This window comes from Aulonocara sp. 'chitande type north' Nkhata Bay, linkage group LG3 (assembly GCF_057382095.1).
Source record: "Aulonocara sp. 'chitande type north' Nkhata Bay isolate Kocher_YH1m ecotype deep benthic linkage group LG3, A_spYH_male_GT1.1, whole genome shotgun sequence".
NCBI lineage: Eukaryota > Metazoa > Chordata > Actinopteri > Cichliformes > Cichlidae > Aulonocara > Aulonocara sp. 'chitande type north' Nkhata Bay.
Window position 1 is genome coordinate 72,836,826 of NC_141346.1, and position 15,836 is coordinate 72,852,661.

At 42.9% G+C, this 15,836-nt stretch overlaps 1 protein-coding gene across 1 annotated transcript; it reads right to left on the reverse strand.

Annotated features, from left to right (window-relative positions):
* Positions 1-578: 578 nt before the first annotated feature.
* Positions 579-13,967, reverse strand: LOC147336965 (protein NLRC3-like). The gene is made up of 6 exons (XM_086286245.1): positions 13,682-13,967; positions 11,712-13,530; positions 10,626-10,799; positions 10,185-10,352; positions 1,559-1,605; positions 579-1,410 (listed from the first exon to the last, which is right to left on the reverse strand). The coding sequence occupies exons 1-6, from the start codon at positions 13,965-13,967 to the stop codon at positions 878-880; spliced, it is 3,027 nt and encodes a 1,008-aa protein (XP_086142371.1). The 3' UTR covers positions 579-877.
* Positions 13,968-15,836: the final 1,869 nt, after the last annotated feature.

Consider the following 15,836-nt stretch of genomic DNA (forward strand, 5'->3'; position numbering starts at 1 on the left):
AGCAATCAGTGGTGCCAACAGCGCCTCCTGTGGTGAGAGGATGCAATAATGCAATGTAGCATTTTTCCACTCAACACTTGCAGTCATGGAAACTGTCTGTTGGATCTGTGTGACGTTGCTTTCTTGGTTAGAGTTCCTCACAAATGTCCAGATGATTCTTCTAATGAGGCGTCGACCATGTTTGCAGCTCTTTGGAAGAAAACGTCGCCCTTTGCCATCCTTACTTTTCTTTGACTTCTTCAAATGCAGCTGAACTCCAGCTGGTATTTTCTTGGACTTTGCAGCTGTTTCTGGTCATCAGTTCATTCCTGCAAACCTCTGAAGCTGAACAACAATGATGCTGCATTGCTGGCTGATCCCAAAAGGTTGATTCTGTTCATCTGGACGTTTTCAGAAACGTTTGCTCACTGATCAGGTGACTTCTTCAGTCTCAGCTGACTGCAGCTTTACAAGCTTACAAACAGCACATTTGCACAATGACTGAAAGCAGCAGCACCTGATATATATGATACTAATATAATACATATACATATATAATCCATACTAATGATGAAGGAACTGAGCTCACAGTCCATTGTTCATTCAGTGAACTACTCAGTTTATTTTGGGCCTCAGAAATGCTCACTCTGTTTGTACATCACTGTCAGCAATAGACTCATTCTGCTGTGTGGACAGGAACACATGTGACATCACTTCCTGCTTGTTTGTGACTGAAGAAGTTTACAAGGAATCATTTAGAAGAGTTTCAAACATCAACTGATTGAATCCATGAATCTGAAAACGTGTTTGTGAGTGAAAGAGACAGACATGTACAGACTGAACTATCTGTTCAACAGTCAGAGTGTTTCTGTAACAGGAGACACTCTTTACACTCCACTCAGCACAGGGACACTGAGCCACCACGACCGACCCATAAACCAGGATAAAGAGTTTGAGTGAATGTGGTGTTGAAGGTGTGGAGGTGGATCAGAGTGTCAGAGGAGACTCTGTAGAAGGACAGAGTGCCAGCAGGACAGTCCACATACACTGCTGCTCTGTTAGAGACAGAGGAGGAGGAGGAGGAGATGGATGTTTGTATCTTATTGTGCCAGACATAACCAGGACCATCATCAGAGCAGACCAGACTCCAGGACTGATCATTCCATCCAAACAAACAGTCAGCACTGCCTCCTTTCCTTCTGATGCTTCTGTAACTCACTGATATATAAACGTCTCCTCTCCACTCGACCTCCCAGTAACAGCGACCAGTCAGACCATTTCTACACAGCAGCTGAGTATTAAAAACATCAAATCTGTCTGGATGATCAGGATATGACTGAACCTCCTCCACACGTGTCACCTTCCTGTTGTTGTCAGACAGTTGGAGCTTTGTGTTCACTGTGTTTGTGTCGATTGTGAGTTGACAGGAATCTGATGGAGAGAACAAACACAATCCAGCTGCAGTTATTGATCCATCATCTGTTCATTGATTGACACTTTGATGATGACTCCTGACATGATGAAGATGGTTGAATGTGTGCTGCTTTGTTTTCATGAATCCCATTAAAAACACACTTACACTTCCTCAGACCTGGTCTCAACCATCGGACTCCAGCAGGCTCCACCCTGAAAGGAGGAGGGGGGTCAGAGCAGCACAGTCAGCATGCACACATGGACATTACATGGCTCTCACACACACACTGTTACACACTGAGCTCAAAGCTCGGCTCCACTGTTTTATTCAAAGAAATCTACATTTATTTATCAGCACATTTAAAAACAGCTTGAGCCAAAGTGCTGCACAGAGTAGAGAGAAAATAGGAAACATACACAGTAATGACTATAAAGACTGGTCAGGATTGAAAGCTACAGAGTACAAATGTGTTTCCAACCGGCTTTTAAAAATGTCCAGTGTTGGTGACGACCTGATGTGAAGGGCGACTGTTCCAGAGTTTGGCTGCAGCCATCGATAAAGCTCACCTCTGTTTTTACGTCTAGTTCTGGTCAGAAGCTGCTTATCTGCAGACCTGAGGGCTCCACTTGGATTCTTTTGTTAAAGAGAGATAAGATGGAGCCAATCCATTCACAGATTTAAAGACAACCAGATCTGGAAGTGGATTCTACCACGTACTGGTAACCAGTGGAAAAAGCTGGTGATGGGTCGTCGAGCACAGACCCACCGCTGGAACCAGACAATTGATGAGGGAGAGAACTGTGACAGCGCCGTTCCTTCACTTGACCTCAGTCGCTCTCGTCTGCTCCCTCGTAACACTGCTCTTTATTGAGCTTACATGAATATGCACAAGTTCATTATGACGTCTTACACAGGTATGAACAAAGAGTACCAGTCTGTGCATAGTGTGTGTGTGTGTGTGTGTGTGTCTGTCTGTGTGTGTGTGTGTGCGTGTGTGTGCGTGTCTGTGTGTGTGTGTGTGCGTGTGTGTGCGTGTCTGTGTGTGTGTGTGTGTGTGTGTCTGTCTGTGTGTGTGTGTGTGTGCGTGTGTGTGTCTGTCTGTGTGTGTCTGTGTGTGTGTGTGTGCGTGTGTGTGTGTCTGTCTGTGTGTGTCTGTGTGTGTGTGTGTCTGTCTGTGTGTGTCTGTGTGTGTGTGTGTGTGTGTGTCTGTCTGTGTGTGTGTGTGTGTGTCTGTGTCTGTGTGTGTGTGTGTGTGTCTGTCTGTGTGTGTCTGTGTGTGTGTGTGTGTGTGTCTGTCTGTGTGTGTCTGTGTCTGTGTGTGTGTGTGTTCCAGATGTGACCCTGTGACCCCAAAGCTGGTGCTAAGAGTCCAGCGGTCCCCCTAACAAAGGGCTCTTATACTTAACCAGACACAGAGTAGGTGTCCTCCTACACCAGGGGTCTCAAACTCGCGGCTGGTGGGCCAATTGCGGCCCGCAGGACGATAGTTTTTGGCCCCACCTTAATATGAAAATGTAATGTTAGTTTGATAATGTATGACACTTTACAGTGTTGTGGGCGGAGCTGAATTAACCCACCAATCAGGGTGGGATATGGATCTCAGGGGACACCAGCCGGGCTTGATGCAAGCAGGGAAACATTTCTCAATGAGTCAAAGTTCCAGCAGCGTTGCCCTGGAGTGTTTCTTTCTTTCTGTGCCTGGCTGGCTTCCTCCTTTCTATTGGGCAAACGCCGACATTCGCCCCAGCGCGCTGCGTTCACAACACTTCAAAAAAAGTTGTTTTTTTAAGTTGCTGCCCAGCGGGACATTATACGTATATAGATTTATACACACGTCAGTGGGATTTAAAGTTATTTTTCCACAGAGAGAGATCTCATATTAACTCTCACAGTGATGCGTAGGCGGCGGATAAAAGAAAAGTCATGAACTCAATGCAGCCCAATTTAGTCTGCAGTCACATAGCGACACCTGTTCATCGGCAACAACAGTCCCCGGTAACCCGGACTAATTATAGGGTCGCACCGTAATTTGTGGCTCCATGTTTTTATTTGCATCACTGCGTTTGCATTGCAGCAAACATGAACATTACATATATTTCAATATAATGTAAAAGCAGTCAAAACAACTAACATCAGAAACAGCTGATGTTATTTGTTATATGTCACGGTGTCATTTCCGCTTCTTTCTCCTGTAACAACAGCCCGGCGCCGTGAGCAGTCGCCTTTTTTGCGCTCGCTATCCCTGCACTTTCTACCATCTGCAAACGCCACGGTGTTCGTGTCGTCATGAAAGACATGAACATCGAGCGTAAAAACAAAGGAGACTGCTACCGGCTTTTTATCTGCCGATCGCCGTGCTACGGTTGCAAGAAAAAGAAGCAGAAATGACGTTCTCTACGCGTTGAGACGTTCCCCGTCCGTCGGCTAAACGCTTGATTGAAACTTCAATGCGACAGTGACACCAAGTAGAATTATAAATGTCACATAGCCCCAAACATGTCTTTTTCAAAGCCTGCAGTGAAGAGAAAGGTTGGTGATGAGCACCGACAATTTCAGGAAAAGTGGGAAATGCAATATTTCTTTGTTGAGCACAGGGGCACCCCGACCTGTCTTATTTGCACAGAGAAAGTTGCGCTGCACAAGGAATACAATTTGAAACGTCATTACACAACTAGACATGCTGAGCTGGATGCAAAATACCAGGGAGACGAGAGAGCGAACCGGGTTGCCAGTCTTAAAACAGATCTACTGAGGCAGCAAGATTTCTCCAAGAAAGCAACCAAAGAGAATAATGCAGCAGTCGGAGCCACGTGGTTAGTGAGATGATTGCTAAAGCAGGGAAGCCATTCACAGAAGGTGCATTTGTCTAAAAGTGCATATTGCAGGCTGCAAATATAGTCTGTCCGGGAAAGAAAGGTCAGTTTAGCAACATCAGCCTTTCTGCCAACACCGCAGCAGATCGCATTTCTGACCTGTCAAGTGACATTTATGACCAACTGTGTGAGAAAGCCAAATGTTTCAGTGTATACTCAGTCGCTCTTGATGAGACCACAGACATCACCGACACTGCCCAGCTCCCAATGTATGTCCGTGGTGTTGATGACAGTTTTGAAGTGATGGAGGAGCTGCTCACAGTAATTCCAATGCATGGCCAGACCACCGCTCAGCAGATATTTACAAGCTGTGTGATGCCATTGAGAATGTTGGTTTGCCATGGAAGAGGTTTGTTGGAATAACAACAGATGGAGCGCCATCAATGACAGGGAGGAAACATGGACTGGTGGCACAAAACAAACTGGAAGAGGAAGGCGTGGAGGAGGCCATTGCTCTGCACTGCATCATCCATCAGCAGGTCCTTTGCAGCAAATGCCTGAAGTTTGACAATGTGATGTCTATTGTTGTGAAATGCATCAACCAAATCAGATCCAGGGGCTTAAAGCACCGAAGGTTCTGTGCTTTTTTAGAGGAAATGGAGTCAGAATATGGGGATGTGCTCGACTTCACTGAGGTACGTTGGCTCAGCAGGGGAAATGTATTAAAGAGACTTTTTGAGTTGAGAGCAGAAGTGAAGCCTTCATGGAGAAGGATGGAGTTAGTGTTCCTGTGCTAACTGATCCCAAATGGCTCATGGACTCAGCTTTTCTTGTTGATATGACACATGAGCTTAATGTACTGAACAAGACGTTACAAGGCCAGGGGCAACTTGTCAGTGCTGCAAGTAGGCAAGTAGGCAAGAGAAGCCATGTTCAGAAGAACAGTTCATTTTCTCCAGTGTTCCATTCATGTTCAGAAGAAGGTTATAGAACTGTTAATACAGACATTTCAATCTAAACACAGCAGATATAGAAGACTGAAAGAAACACACAAGTTCACTGACTAAAAATATCTTATTATTATTTTATTTATGTATTACAGATTGATTTATTTTCTTATTAATTCTTAATTTGTTTATTTATTTTTCATATTTTGTATTAAAAAATAAAAATAAAGAGATTTGAGAAGATTGGAATTTTTTAACCATGTCTTTCTTGTGGAAAACCTAATGCGGCCCAGCCTCACCCAGACTCTGCCTGCAGCGGCCCCCAGCTAAATTGAGTTTGAGACCCCTGTCCTACACCATAAATCAGTAAGAGAGGGTACGACCTCTCTCATGGCCCCAAGTGGTGTGTGCATGCCAGAGCACTCTGGAAGGCACACAGAGTCTTTACAGACTACTAAGGATCGAACCTCTATCATCATGCAATCGATTATACAACTCTAAGCATATATGAGTAAATATTTCTAAGCATAAATGACAATCAACAATATAAACCTTACAGCTGGTTTTAATAACAGAATTTATTTGTTTCTCAAACGAGAAAGAGCTATCGAGAAACACTCCTAAATCTTTAGTTCTGAACTTTTCCAGTGGGCCAAGGTCGACATTATCTGCTAATGCTAGATAGGCTGTCGTTATTAACTAATGCTAATTTGATGTGAATTAGCATTATGCACTAATGCTAACACTTTTTAACAATGTGAGTAGCTAATGCTAACACTATTTCCCTTAACTTTATAACATTGTGAACGGCTAATGCTAACACTTTTCCCTAGCATTACAACATCTGAGCTGCTAATGCTAAGTAGGCCGCCATTAGCACCTACGTCTATCCATCCATCCATCCATCCATTCGCTTCCGCTTATCCTTTTCAGGGTCGCGGGGGGCGCTGGAGCCTATGCCAGCTGTCATAGGGCGAAAGGCGGGGTACACCCTGGACAGGTCGCCAGTCTGTCGCAGGGCTAACACACAGGGACAGACAACCATTCACACTCACATTCACTCGCACATTCACACCTAGTGGCAATTTGGATTATCCAATTAACCTATCCCCACAAGCTGCATGTCTTTGGACGGTGGGAGGAAGCCGGAGTACCCGGAGGGAACCCACGCAAACACGGGGAGAACATGCAAACTCCACACAGAAAGACCCCGGCCTGATGGTGGAATTGAACTCAGGACCTTCTTGCTGTGCGGCAACAGTGCTAACCATCGTGCCACCGTGCTGCCCACCTACGTCTAATTTAAGGCAAATACGCATTAGAACCTAATGCTCATATCGTTTTCCTTTGCTTTATAGCAATGTGAGCAGCTACTGCTAAATAGCATTAGCTAATAACAGCAGTCTAATTTAATGCAAGTTAGCATCATTTGCATTATAACGATGTGAGGAGTTAATGCTAAGTATGCTGCCATTAGTGGCTAATTCTAATTAGGGGTGAATAATTATTACAAGCTAATGCTAATATCGTTTTCTCTTCCCTTTTAACAATGTGAGCAGCTAGTGCTAGGTAGGCTGAAGCTAGCAGCTAATGCTAAAGCTAAAGATAATTTGATGTGAATTAGCATTACATTAGTGAGGAGTTAATGCTAAGTAGACTGCCATTAGCAGGTAATGCTAATTTAAGGTTAATAGGAATTGGCATCTAATGCTAATACCATATTTTCTTGCTTTAACCCTTTAAAACTGGTCAGAGTGGGCACACTCCGATTTGCGCAACTATTTTTAAATCCCGGTAGCACTGTAATCACGTGAGCTAGCGCAATAATTTTTTTTGCATATGAAACCTGAGGAGTTGTATTTACATCTTATGCCATCAGCTTGTCCTAGGTTACAGTTTCCTTCCACATATGCTTAGGACTCATATTGCTCTGCTGGAAATAGTTTATTTTGATGCATATGCTGTTATTTTGCAAATTTGCAGTATAATATTTATTTTCGTTTTTCCTGCAGTATATAAAAATTGGTGTATTTCAAAAATAAAACTATGAAGGCACTCAAAATAAATTTCCTGAGGTGGGAAACTATTTTGTGCAACTTTTTTGTATTTACAGTTTTGAGGGATAAGCCTCTTAAATTTCTCTAACTAGAAATATATGTTAAAAAAACAAAAACGATTTTCAATTTTTTTGTAGTTTATTGCACTTTTTTGCAATTTATGTAATTACTATGCACTTAATACATACATATTATTAAAATTTAGGCTGTAATGGTTGTATTGATGTATAGCAACTTGAAATGCTCCCAAAAATGGCTCTACAGCATGTAAAAATATAATATAAGCTCTGGCGGACTTGGTTCTATGGTAGGTCTTAAAGGGTTAAATCAATATCAGTAGCTAATCCGATTGCTCAGTCTGACGTCAGGTGAAGTCATTTTTATGCATTTAAGAGCTGTGTTGAATTCAACATTACAAACTGAACATTAGAACTATCCTCTTCTCCAGGATTTTCCTGATTTAACATTTCAATATGACATTTCCAGCGCTTTGTTTTCTCTGCTCACAGACAACACAGATACACGCATGTATATACAGCCCACGTCCAGCTCTGCATGCACTCCTGCTCCATTTCTATAGAGAATAAACAACGTAACACAATCATTCTCCATTGTTTTCAACTCAACCAGCTGCATTTAATGAAGGAGTTTGAATTTACTTTACAACAGCTGCTGTTGTTTCCTGTCTGCATTCATGTTCTTAACTGTACTCCACACATTCTGAACTGGTGTACCGTAATTGTCGGGCTATAAGCCGCTACTTTTTGCACAAGCTTTGAGCCCTGCGGCTTTTAGTCAGGTGCGGCTTTTCTATGGATTGTCCATGAGCGGATTTGTTTTGTTTGTTCCGCTGTTGTACGGCACTACGTTGCCTGGCGGAAGGATCGGGGTTCAAGAGTGGTATGTTGGTCACATGTCCATCCGTCAGGCAACGTAGTGCAGTACGAGGTAGCGCGAAAAACAAACTTCAAAGTAGCGCTACCCGTTCAGCTGGAGGCCTGGATGATGAGCGGCGATAAACTTGCAAAAAGCAAGTTATGCCCAACTCCACCATTGGATTCTGACAGCGTGGAAAAGTGTGAAAACATCCACGATCACCAACAGATTTCGAAGGGCTGAATGCTGCATGATGGAGAGGAGGACACCGCCACGGCCCTTCTGAGGGTGTTCGACTCTGACACTGACAACGAGGATTTCTTTGGTTTTGAAAGTGACAACGAAAGAAAGAAGCTGAGAGTGGATGACGAAGCCACCCTGAGCCTGTTTGTTTCCGACACTGGAGAAGAGGACTTTGGTGGTTTTAGTGCGCAGGAAGATGGTGGTGAATGACTGACTTTTCTTCTTGTTAAAGCCGTGTCACTGCACCTGAGCCTAAAAGGTAGTCCGAATCTATTGTTCTGGTGTGCTGTAGGTTATTGTTATGTACTACATTTGTTACTCATTTATGAAGCACAGTACATGTTTTGTACTTGTAATTACCGCTACTTGTACATATACCTAAAAAGTTATGCAAATATGTACCCATAACTTGTTTTTCAAAATATTAATAAAAGGGGTGTGTCTCCAAACAGCCATCTCTTTCCTGACAATTCGCTTTGTGCATATTCTCTTACATATGATAAGTCAACATTGAAACACCTGCGGCTTTTAGTCAGGTGCGGCTAATGTATGTACAAAACAGGATTTTCCCCTGATTTTAGCTTGTGCGGCTAATATTCAGGTGCGCTCTGTAGTCCGGGAAATATGGTAGTTCTTCCTAAAGTACTGCAGTATTCCTGCCAGTACATCCTTTTAGTTTTCCTAACTGTTTCCTCTGATGCTCGTTGCTATTCTTTCCTCAATGCAAATTCATGCTAAGCTCCTCCATATGTTTGTAGTTCCCCACTTGCTTTGGTTTCTTAGCTCTGATTCTCTCAAATTTATCCTTGAAATCATTTACTGGCATCTCTCCCTCTCACTCCCACTATCCCCAGAACACCAGAGTATTCATCTCCTGGTTTATCCTATGGCCTCTTTGCATTTTCTCCAATCATCCCTGTTTCTAGAGTCTCACCCCATCTGCAGGCAGTCCAAGAGAAACTGCCTCTGCCATTTTCTTCTTCTTAATCTTTGATTTTTCTCTTCACTTTCTCCATTGGGTCTTCTTAGACGCACTTTCCAGAAAGCAGCAACATTTTTTGTGCCCCATTTTTCAAATTGTGCATCTTACTTCAGCTTAATGTGTTTCCTGTTTTGTTTTTACACAGGTCATGTAAAAGAAATCCTACCAGAGACTCGACAAAGCTGAACTGAAAGACAGCACAGGCAATAAATCAGAGCAGCACAGAACTTAAGCTCATGGTCCATAGAAGCTGGGCTCTACAGGTGTACCAGGACAAGCTTAGTGTAAGTCCCTCGAAAAAGTTTCACTTGTGCTGTTTCGGTGTAAATTACTGGTTTGTTTGAACAATTTCATCAGCTGAACCATAAATACTCCAAAACAATTTCTTTGTGACTCAGTGTGATTTTTCATTTTGTAATATTAGCATGTCAAACTCTACATTCTCTACACAGATGAGAAATGAAGTGTATTTAATAATAAAAGTTATCTCTCAGAGACAAAGTTAGTGTCTCATTCAGGTCTGTATCTGAGTAGCCTCAGACACATGCAGTGCTCATATTTTCTGTTTTGTGTGTCACTCAGACCTCTTCCTGACAGGGGCAGCAATTTCATTTAAAGTCCCATTCACTGATACAGGCTGCTGGAGCTCCAACCAGGAGGGTACACACATGATCCAGGGAAAAAAATTATATATGGTCTCTTAGATAAATATTAAGAGGTCCTGTGTTTTACTAAAAAATCAAAGTAGTAAAACACAGGACCTTTGGGTTAGATATAAGGTGATTTGACAAATCATGTCTGTTGTAAATGAGTAAGCCATTTATCGACCTGACTCAGGTTTTAAATCATCATCAGAAAAGACTGAATCCTGACCTGAGAATTGTACACTTTGGACTCTCCACTGCAGAAAATAGAAGCTTCAGTCCTGAATCCTGCAGGTTGTTGTTACCCAGATCCAGCTCTGTCAGACGGGAGGACTGGGAGCTCAGGACTGAGGACAGAGCTTCACAGCTTCTGTCTGACAGGTTACAGCCACTCAGTCTGAAGAAAGGATGACAAGAAGACATGAAACACTTGTGTTAAAGTATATTCATGGTGCCATGAGGAGCTACTACATTTACAATATTTCAACACTGTTTCAGGACATGCTGGAATCCTTATTGCCTCATGTTACAAAAGACAAATGTGGCAGTTTACTGTGATTTGGATGGATTCATTAAAAAAACAAAACATAAACACTGTTAATTTTTTCCAAATGAAATTGATTAAATGATGTTAATTGATGAAAAAAAAATCGATATCGCTTGATCTGACCTCAGCGTTTCCAGTTTGCAGTATTGACTCTTCATCCCAGCAGACAGAAGCTTCACTCCTGAATCCTGCAGGTTGTTGTTACCCAGGTCCAGCTCTGTCAGACGGGAGGACTGGGAGCTCAGGACTGAGGACAGAGCTTCACAGCTTCTGTCTGACAGGTTACAGCCACTCAGTCTGAAATCAAGGTGGAAGGGAGACAAGATCAACCAAACAAATCAGAGCTTTATTGCTTTTTTATTGTTTTTAAGCAGAAATCAGTGAGGTGCTGGTAGATTCTGTTCCTTTGGTTTATTACCCAACAACACACACATACACTAATATTTGTGACTTTTGTAATAGTAGCATTTACAATGCAAAGCAACAGCGATCACAGATTGAAGGGGCCTGAATAAAACTACAATGCAGTGATTTTTAAGATGACCTGTTCTTCCAATTTCCAACAACAGATTTCTCCAACCTTACAGTTAAAAATAATTCTTTATCTCATACTGAATCTTGGTGCACCTCCCCCAGTTTATTAAAATGAAGAGGTACTGAAGTTGCTGTAAGTGATGTGTGATGCCACTGATTTCCTTCCTGATCCAATACAAAGTAAAATTCAGGCTGGTATCTGCGATACTGATGAAAACTATTCCTTCAGAATCAATACAAGACATCATAAGAAAATATGATGTTTTGTATAACATAAAAAGCCTGAATTTTAAAATATTCAGTTAATAATCAAAAACAGATGTGACTGAAAATAATAAAACTGAGAAACATTTTATGGCCATTCGATCCTTTTACAACCATTGCAAGAGCTTGGTTGGCATAGCCGGCAATACGTTGGATAGTAATAAGTCCGGTGGGTGATGGGCTCCACCAGGGCTGCCCTTTGTCACCGATTCTGTTCATAAATTTTATGTTTAAAGGCTGTATCAAAAGTTCATTCAAGTTACAATATTGTGGTCAAAAGTTCTCCTTTTTTCTTTTATACTATACAACTACGCTGGCTCATGGTTTTAGGACATGGATCTGTCATGGAAGAAATCTATGACCACTTTTAATCAACATTTTAAAAATAAACATGATCACAGATTTACTCACAGAGCCTTGTTGGAGGCTTTGACCACTGGCAGCAGCCTCAGAAGAGCCTCCTCTGAAGCAGAGTATTTCTTCAGGTCAAACACATCCAGATCTTCTTCTGATGACAGTAAGATGAAGACCAGAGCTGACCACTGAGCAGGAGACAGTTCATCTGTGGAGAGACTTCCTGATCTCAGGGACTGTTGGATCTCCTCCACTAGAGAACGATCATTCAGTTCATTCAGACAGTGGATCAGATTGATGCTTTTCTCTGCAGACAGATTCTCACTGAGCTTCTCCTTGATGTACTGGACTGTTTCCTGATTGGTCTGTGAGCTACTTCCTGTCTGTGTCAGCAGACATCGTAGGAGAGTCTGATTGGTCTGCAGTGAAAGACCCAGGAGGAAGCGGAGGAACAAGTCCAGGTGTCCATTTGGACTCTGTAAGGCCTTGTTCACAGCACTCTGATAAAGATGTATTTTCTCTGGAAATGGTTTAAACCACAGCATAAACTGGAAAGGCCACCAAGAGCCTCTTGTTTGTTGTTCTTCCAGCAGATTGAGTCCAGTGTTGCTGAAGGTCAGATGGACATGAAGAGCAGCCAGAAACTCCTGAACACTCAGATGGATGAAGCAGAACACCTTGTCCTGGTACAGTCCTCTCTCCTCTTTAAAGATCTGTGTGAACACTCCTGAGTACACTGAGGCTGCTCTGATATCGATGCCACACTCTGTCAGGTCTGATTCATAGAAGATCAGGTTTCCTTTCTGCAGCTGATCAAAAGCCAGTTTTCCCAGAGACTCCATCATCGTCCTGCTCTCTGGACTCCAGTGTGGATCTGTCTCAGCTCCTCCATCATACTTGACCTTCTTCACTTTGGCCTGAACCACCAGGAAGTGGATGTACATCTCAGTCAGGGTCTTGGGCAGCTGTCCTCCCTCTCTGGTTTCCAGCACATCCTCCAGAACTGTAGCAGTGATCCAGCAGAAGACTGGGATGTGACACATGATGTGGAGGCTTCGTGATGTCTTGATGTGGGAGATGATCCTGCTGGCCTGCTCCTCATCTCTGAATCTCTTCCTGAAGTACTCCTCCTTCTGTGGGTCAGTGAACCCTCTGACCTCTGTCACCATGCCAACACAGTCAGGAGGGATCTGATTGGCTGCTGCAGGTCGTGTGGTTATCCAGAGGTGAGCAGAGGGAAGCAGTTTCCCCCTGATGAGGTTTATCAGCAGCACATCCACTGAGGTGGACTTTCTAGGGTCAGTTAGGATTGTAGTTTTGTGGAAGTCCAGAGGAAGTCGACACTCATCCAGACCATCAAAGATGAACACAACCTGGAAGTCTTCAAAGCTGCAGATTCCTGCTTCTTTGGTTTCAGTAAAGAAGTGATGAACAAGTCCCACCAAGCTGAACTTTTCCTCTTTCAGCACATTCAGCTCTCTGAAAGTGAATGGAAATATGAACTGGATGTCCTGGTTGGCTTTGTCTTCAGCCCAGTCCAGGCTGTATTTCTGTGTTAAGACTGTTTTCCCAATGCCAGCCACTCCCTTTGTCAGCACTGTTCTGATTGGTTCATCTCTTCCAGGTGAGGCTTTAAAGATGTCTTCTTGTCTGATGGTTGTTTCTGGTCTGTCTGGTTTCCTGGATGCTGTTTCAATCTGTCTGACCTCATGTTCATCATTGACCTCTGCAGTCCCTCCCTCTGTGATGTAGAGCTCTGTGTAGATCTGATTCAGGAGGGTTGGGTTTCCTGCTTTAGCGATGCCCTCAAACACACACTGGAACTTCTTCTTCAGCTTAGACTTAAGGTTACGATGACAAACAGCAGCTGGAAGTTCTGAATAATAATAATAAAAATACAACTTTAACAATCATATTTTACAAAATGCTGATGACAATTTCTGACCCACTGAGAAATGACTGAACACACTGGTGTCACAAGTGTCTCATTTATCCAGCAGCTTAAACCTTTAGATAAATCCTCTTACGTCTCTGCAGACGGTCAGCCAGCTCCTCCTGCTTCATTCTCCTCAGGAAGTCCACTGTGATCTTCACAAATGCCTCTCTGCTGTTTCTCCTCTGCTCATCATCCTCCCTCTGAAACTCCAAGCACTGGGGCTTATTTGGATTCAGAGCCTTCTGGATCTTCTTCAGCTCGTTCTTCACAAAAGTGATGATGTTGTCCTCCAGCAGCTGGAACAGAATATTTATGAATGACCCACCACTCTGAACCTCAGTATCCACAACATCCACTTCTTTACGATCAAGGGGCATATCATCCACGAACTCTTTACCAATTATAGGTTTGACTTTATCTGATTAACTGAGACTTTGTCCACAACTCCACGATCCCAAAGCGTTGATTCTGTTCATATGAATGCAGCGATTTCAGTGGGAGAAACATTTCACTGGTGTTCAGAGCTGAACTACCAACAGGTTGATGATCAAAGCCAGAAACTTGGAGATGTTTCAGGTGACTGAGTTGATCGTACAGACAACTGGTCTTAAAGGTTCACTCTGTTTACACATACAGATCAGTATTTAAGGTTTGACTCTCATCATCCACTGGGGCACAAACTGGGCGTCATCAGGACACTACAACACAGAACAAACACCATCCCCACAGACACAGCAGCCAGCGAAGCAGAAGAACTTCACATCAAGAAGGTCCTGAGTAAATGTGAACGCTGGTTTGAGGGCGGAGTCAAGGAGGCCATTTATGTGAAAAGGAAAGACCATCTCTGAATGGAGGAGGGGCCTAAGGGTACAACTGTCACCATCTTACATGCTGTGATTGCAGCCATTCCCCAGCTCTCTGTGAACTGGACTCATGACCATTGATCAACAACCATTGATCAATGGTCCTGACAATATGCGTACCAATGATCAATGAACTGACCTCCCAGCCCATTGTTCCTTCAGTGGGCTGGTTTCAGTCATACAAATGTCCTGTTTATGAGATTGAAACCTGCAGTCAGCTGAGACTGAAGAAGTCACCTGATGATGATGAAACGTTTCTCCCTCTGAAAACATCCAGATGAACAGAATCAAGCTTTTTGGGATTTACGTACCTGGATGATTGAGCATCAAGACACAACTCTGTGACTTTTCTCAGATGAATAAATCCTCTCCTCCAGCTTTGTTTACATCTACCAGCCCTGTGGCGCTGCCCAGGGAAATAATCTATGTGAGAGGTGGAAAGTCATACAGGTGTCTGCTCCTGCCTTCAGTTATTTTATCTACTGTGTGTCAACTGGCTGAACCTCCTCCAACTGTCTACTGTCTCCCTAAACTCAACAATGACTTCGTGATCTATCCATTCTCTGACCAAAGACATCCTGCTGCAGGAGGTTAACATAGCAGCCAATGATGATCCCACTCACTGTGAACAACACATTTGGACCTGATTTGCTGCTCTGGTTTACACGTGAACTTTGACTGCTGTCACCAACTTGAGAGGCTCTACAGAAAAACTGGACTTGTCCATAAAAAGATGTATAAAAATCATAAACTACATTACAAGGACAGCATTGCTCAATCAACTCTAATTACTATGACCATGTTATCTCTTCTAACTAAGGTACAGACACTCAAACTTGCTGCTTTCAGTGAGAAGTCAAATGTCTGAATATGAGCTGGAAGCTGCTGAGAGTCCTCCTCCTTCCCGTGGGGTTTACTTTCTCTACTACTTTCAATATAAACACGCCCCTTTCATGCACCTGCAGAGGGCCACCAGCAGATGGAGCTGTCTTAAACAAATCCACTTGGATAGTTAGCTGTAGATGACTTTATCAGTATGATTGTAGGACTTTGAGTTATTCTTCAGATTTATTTAAACTCTTATATTGTGCACAAGTGTTGAGCGACCCATAATTTCTCTGTACTTTTCATAAGAGCAGCCAGACTTTCAGCTAGTTTTTCTTTTTTAAGAGCTCAAAGTTATTGAAGAAACAGTTATTCAGCTTCATTCCCACTGATCTCGACTACAAACTGTTTCACTTTGGTTTCTGTTTAAAGCCTCGATGTTTAAAACGTTTCCCTGTGATCACATTTGCACCGTCTGATTTCAAAGTTTGTTTTCTTGTGGTCATTTAGTCCACAGAGTCCTTGGTGTTCTGAAAGGGACCTATAAATAAATGCATT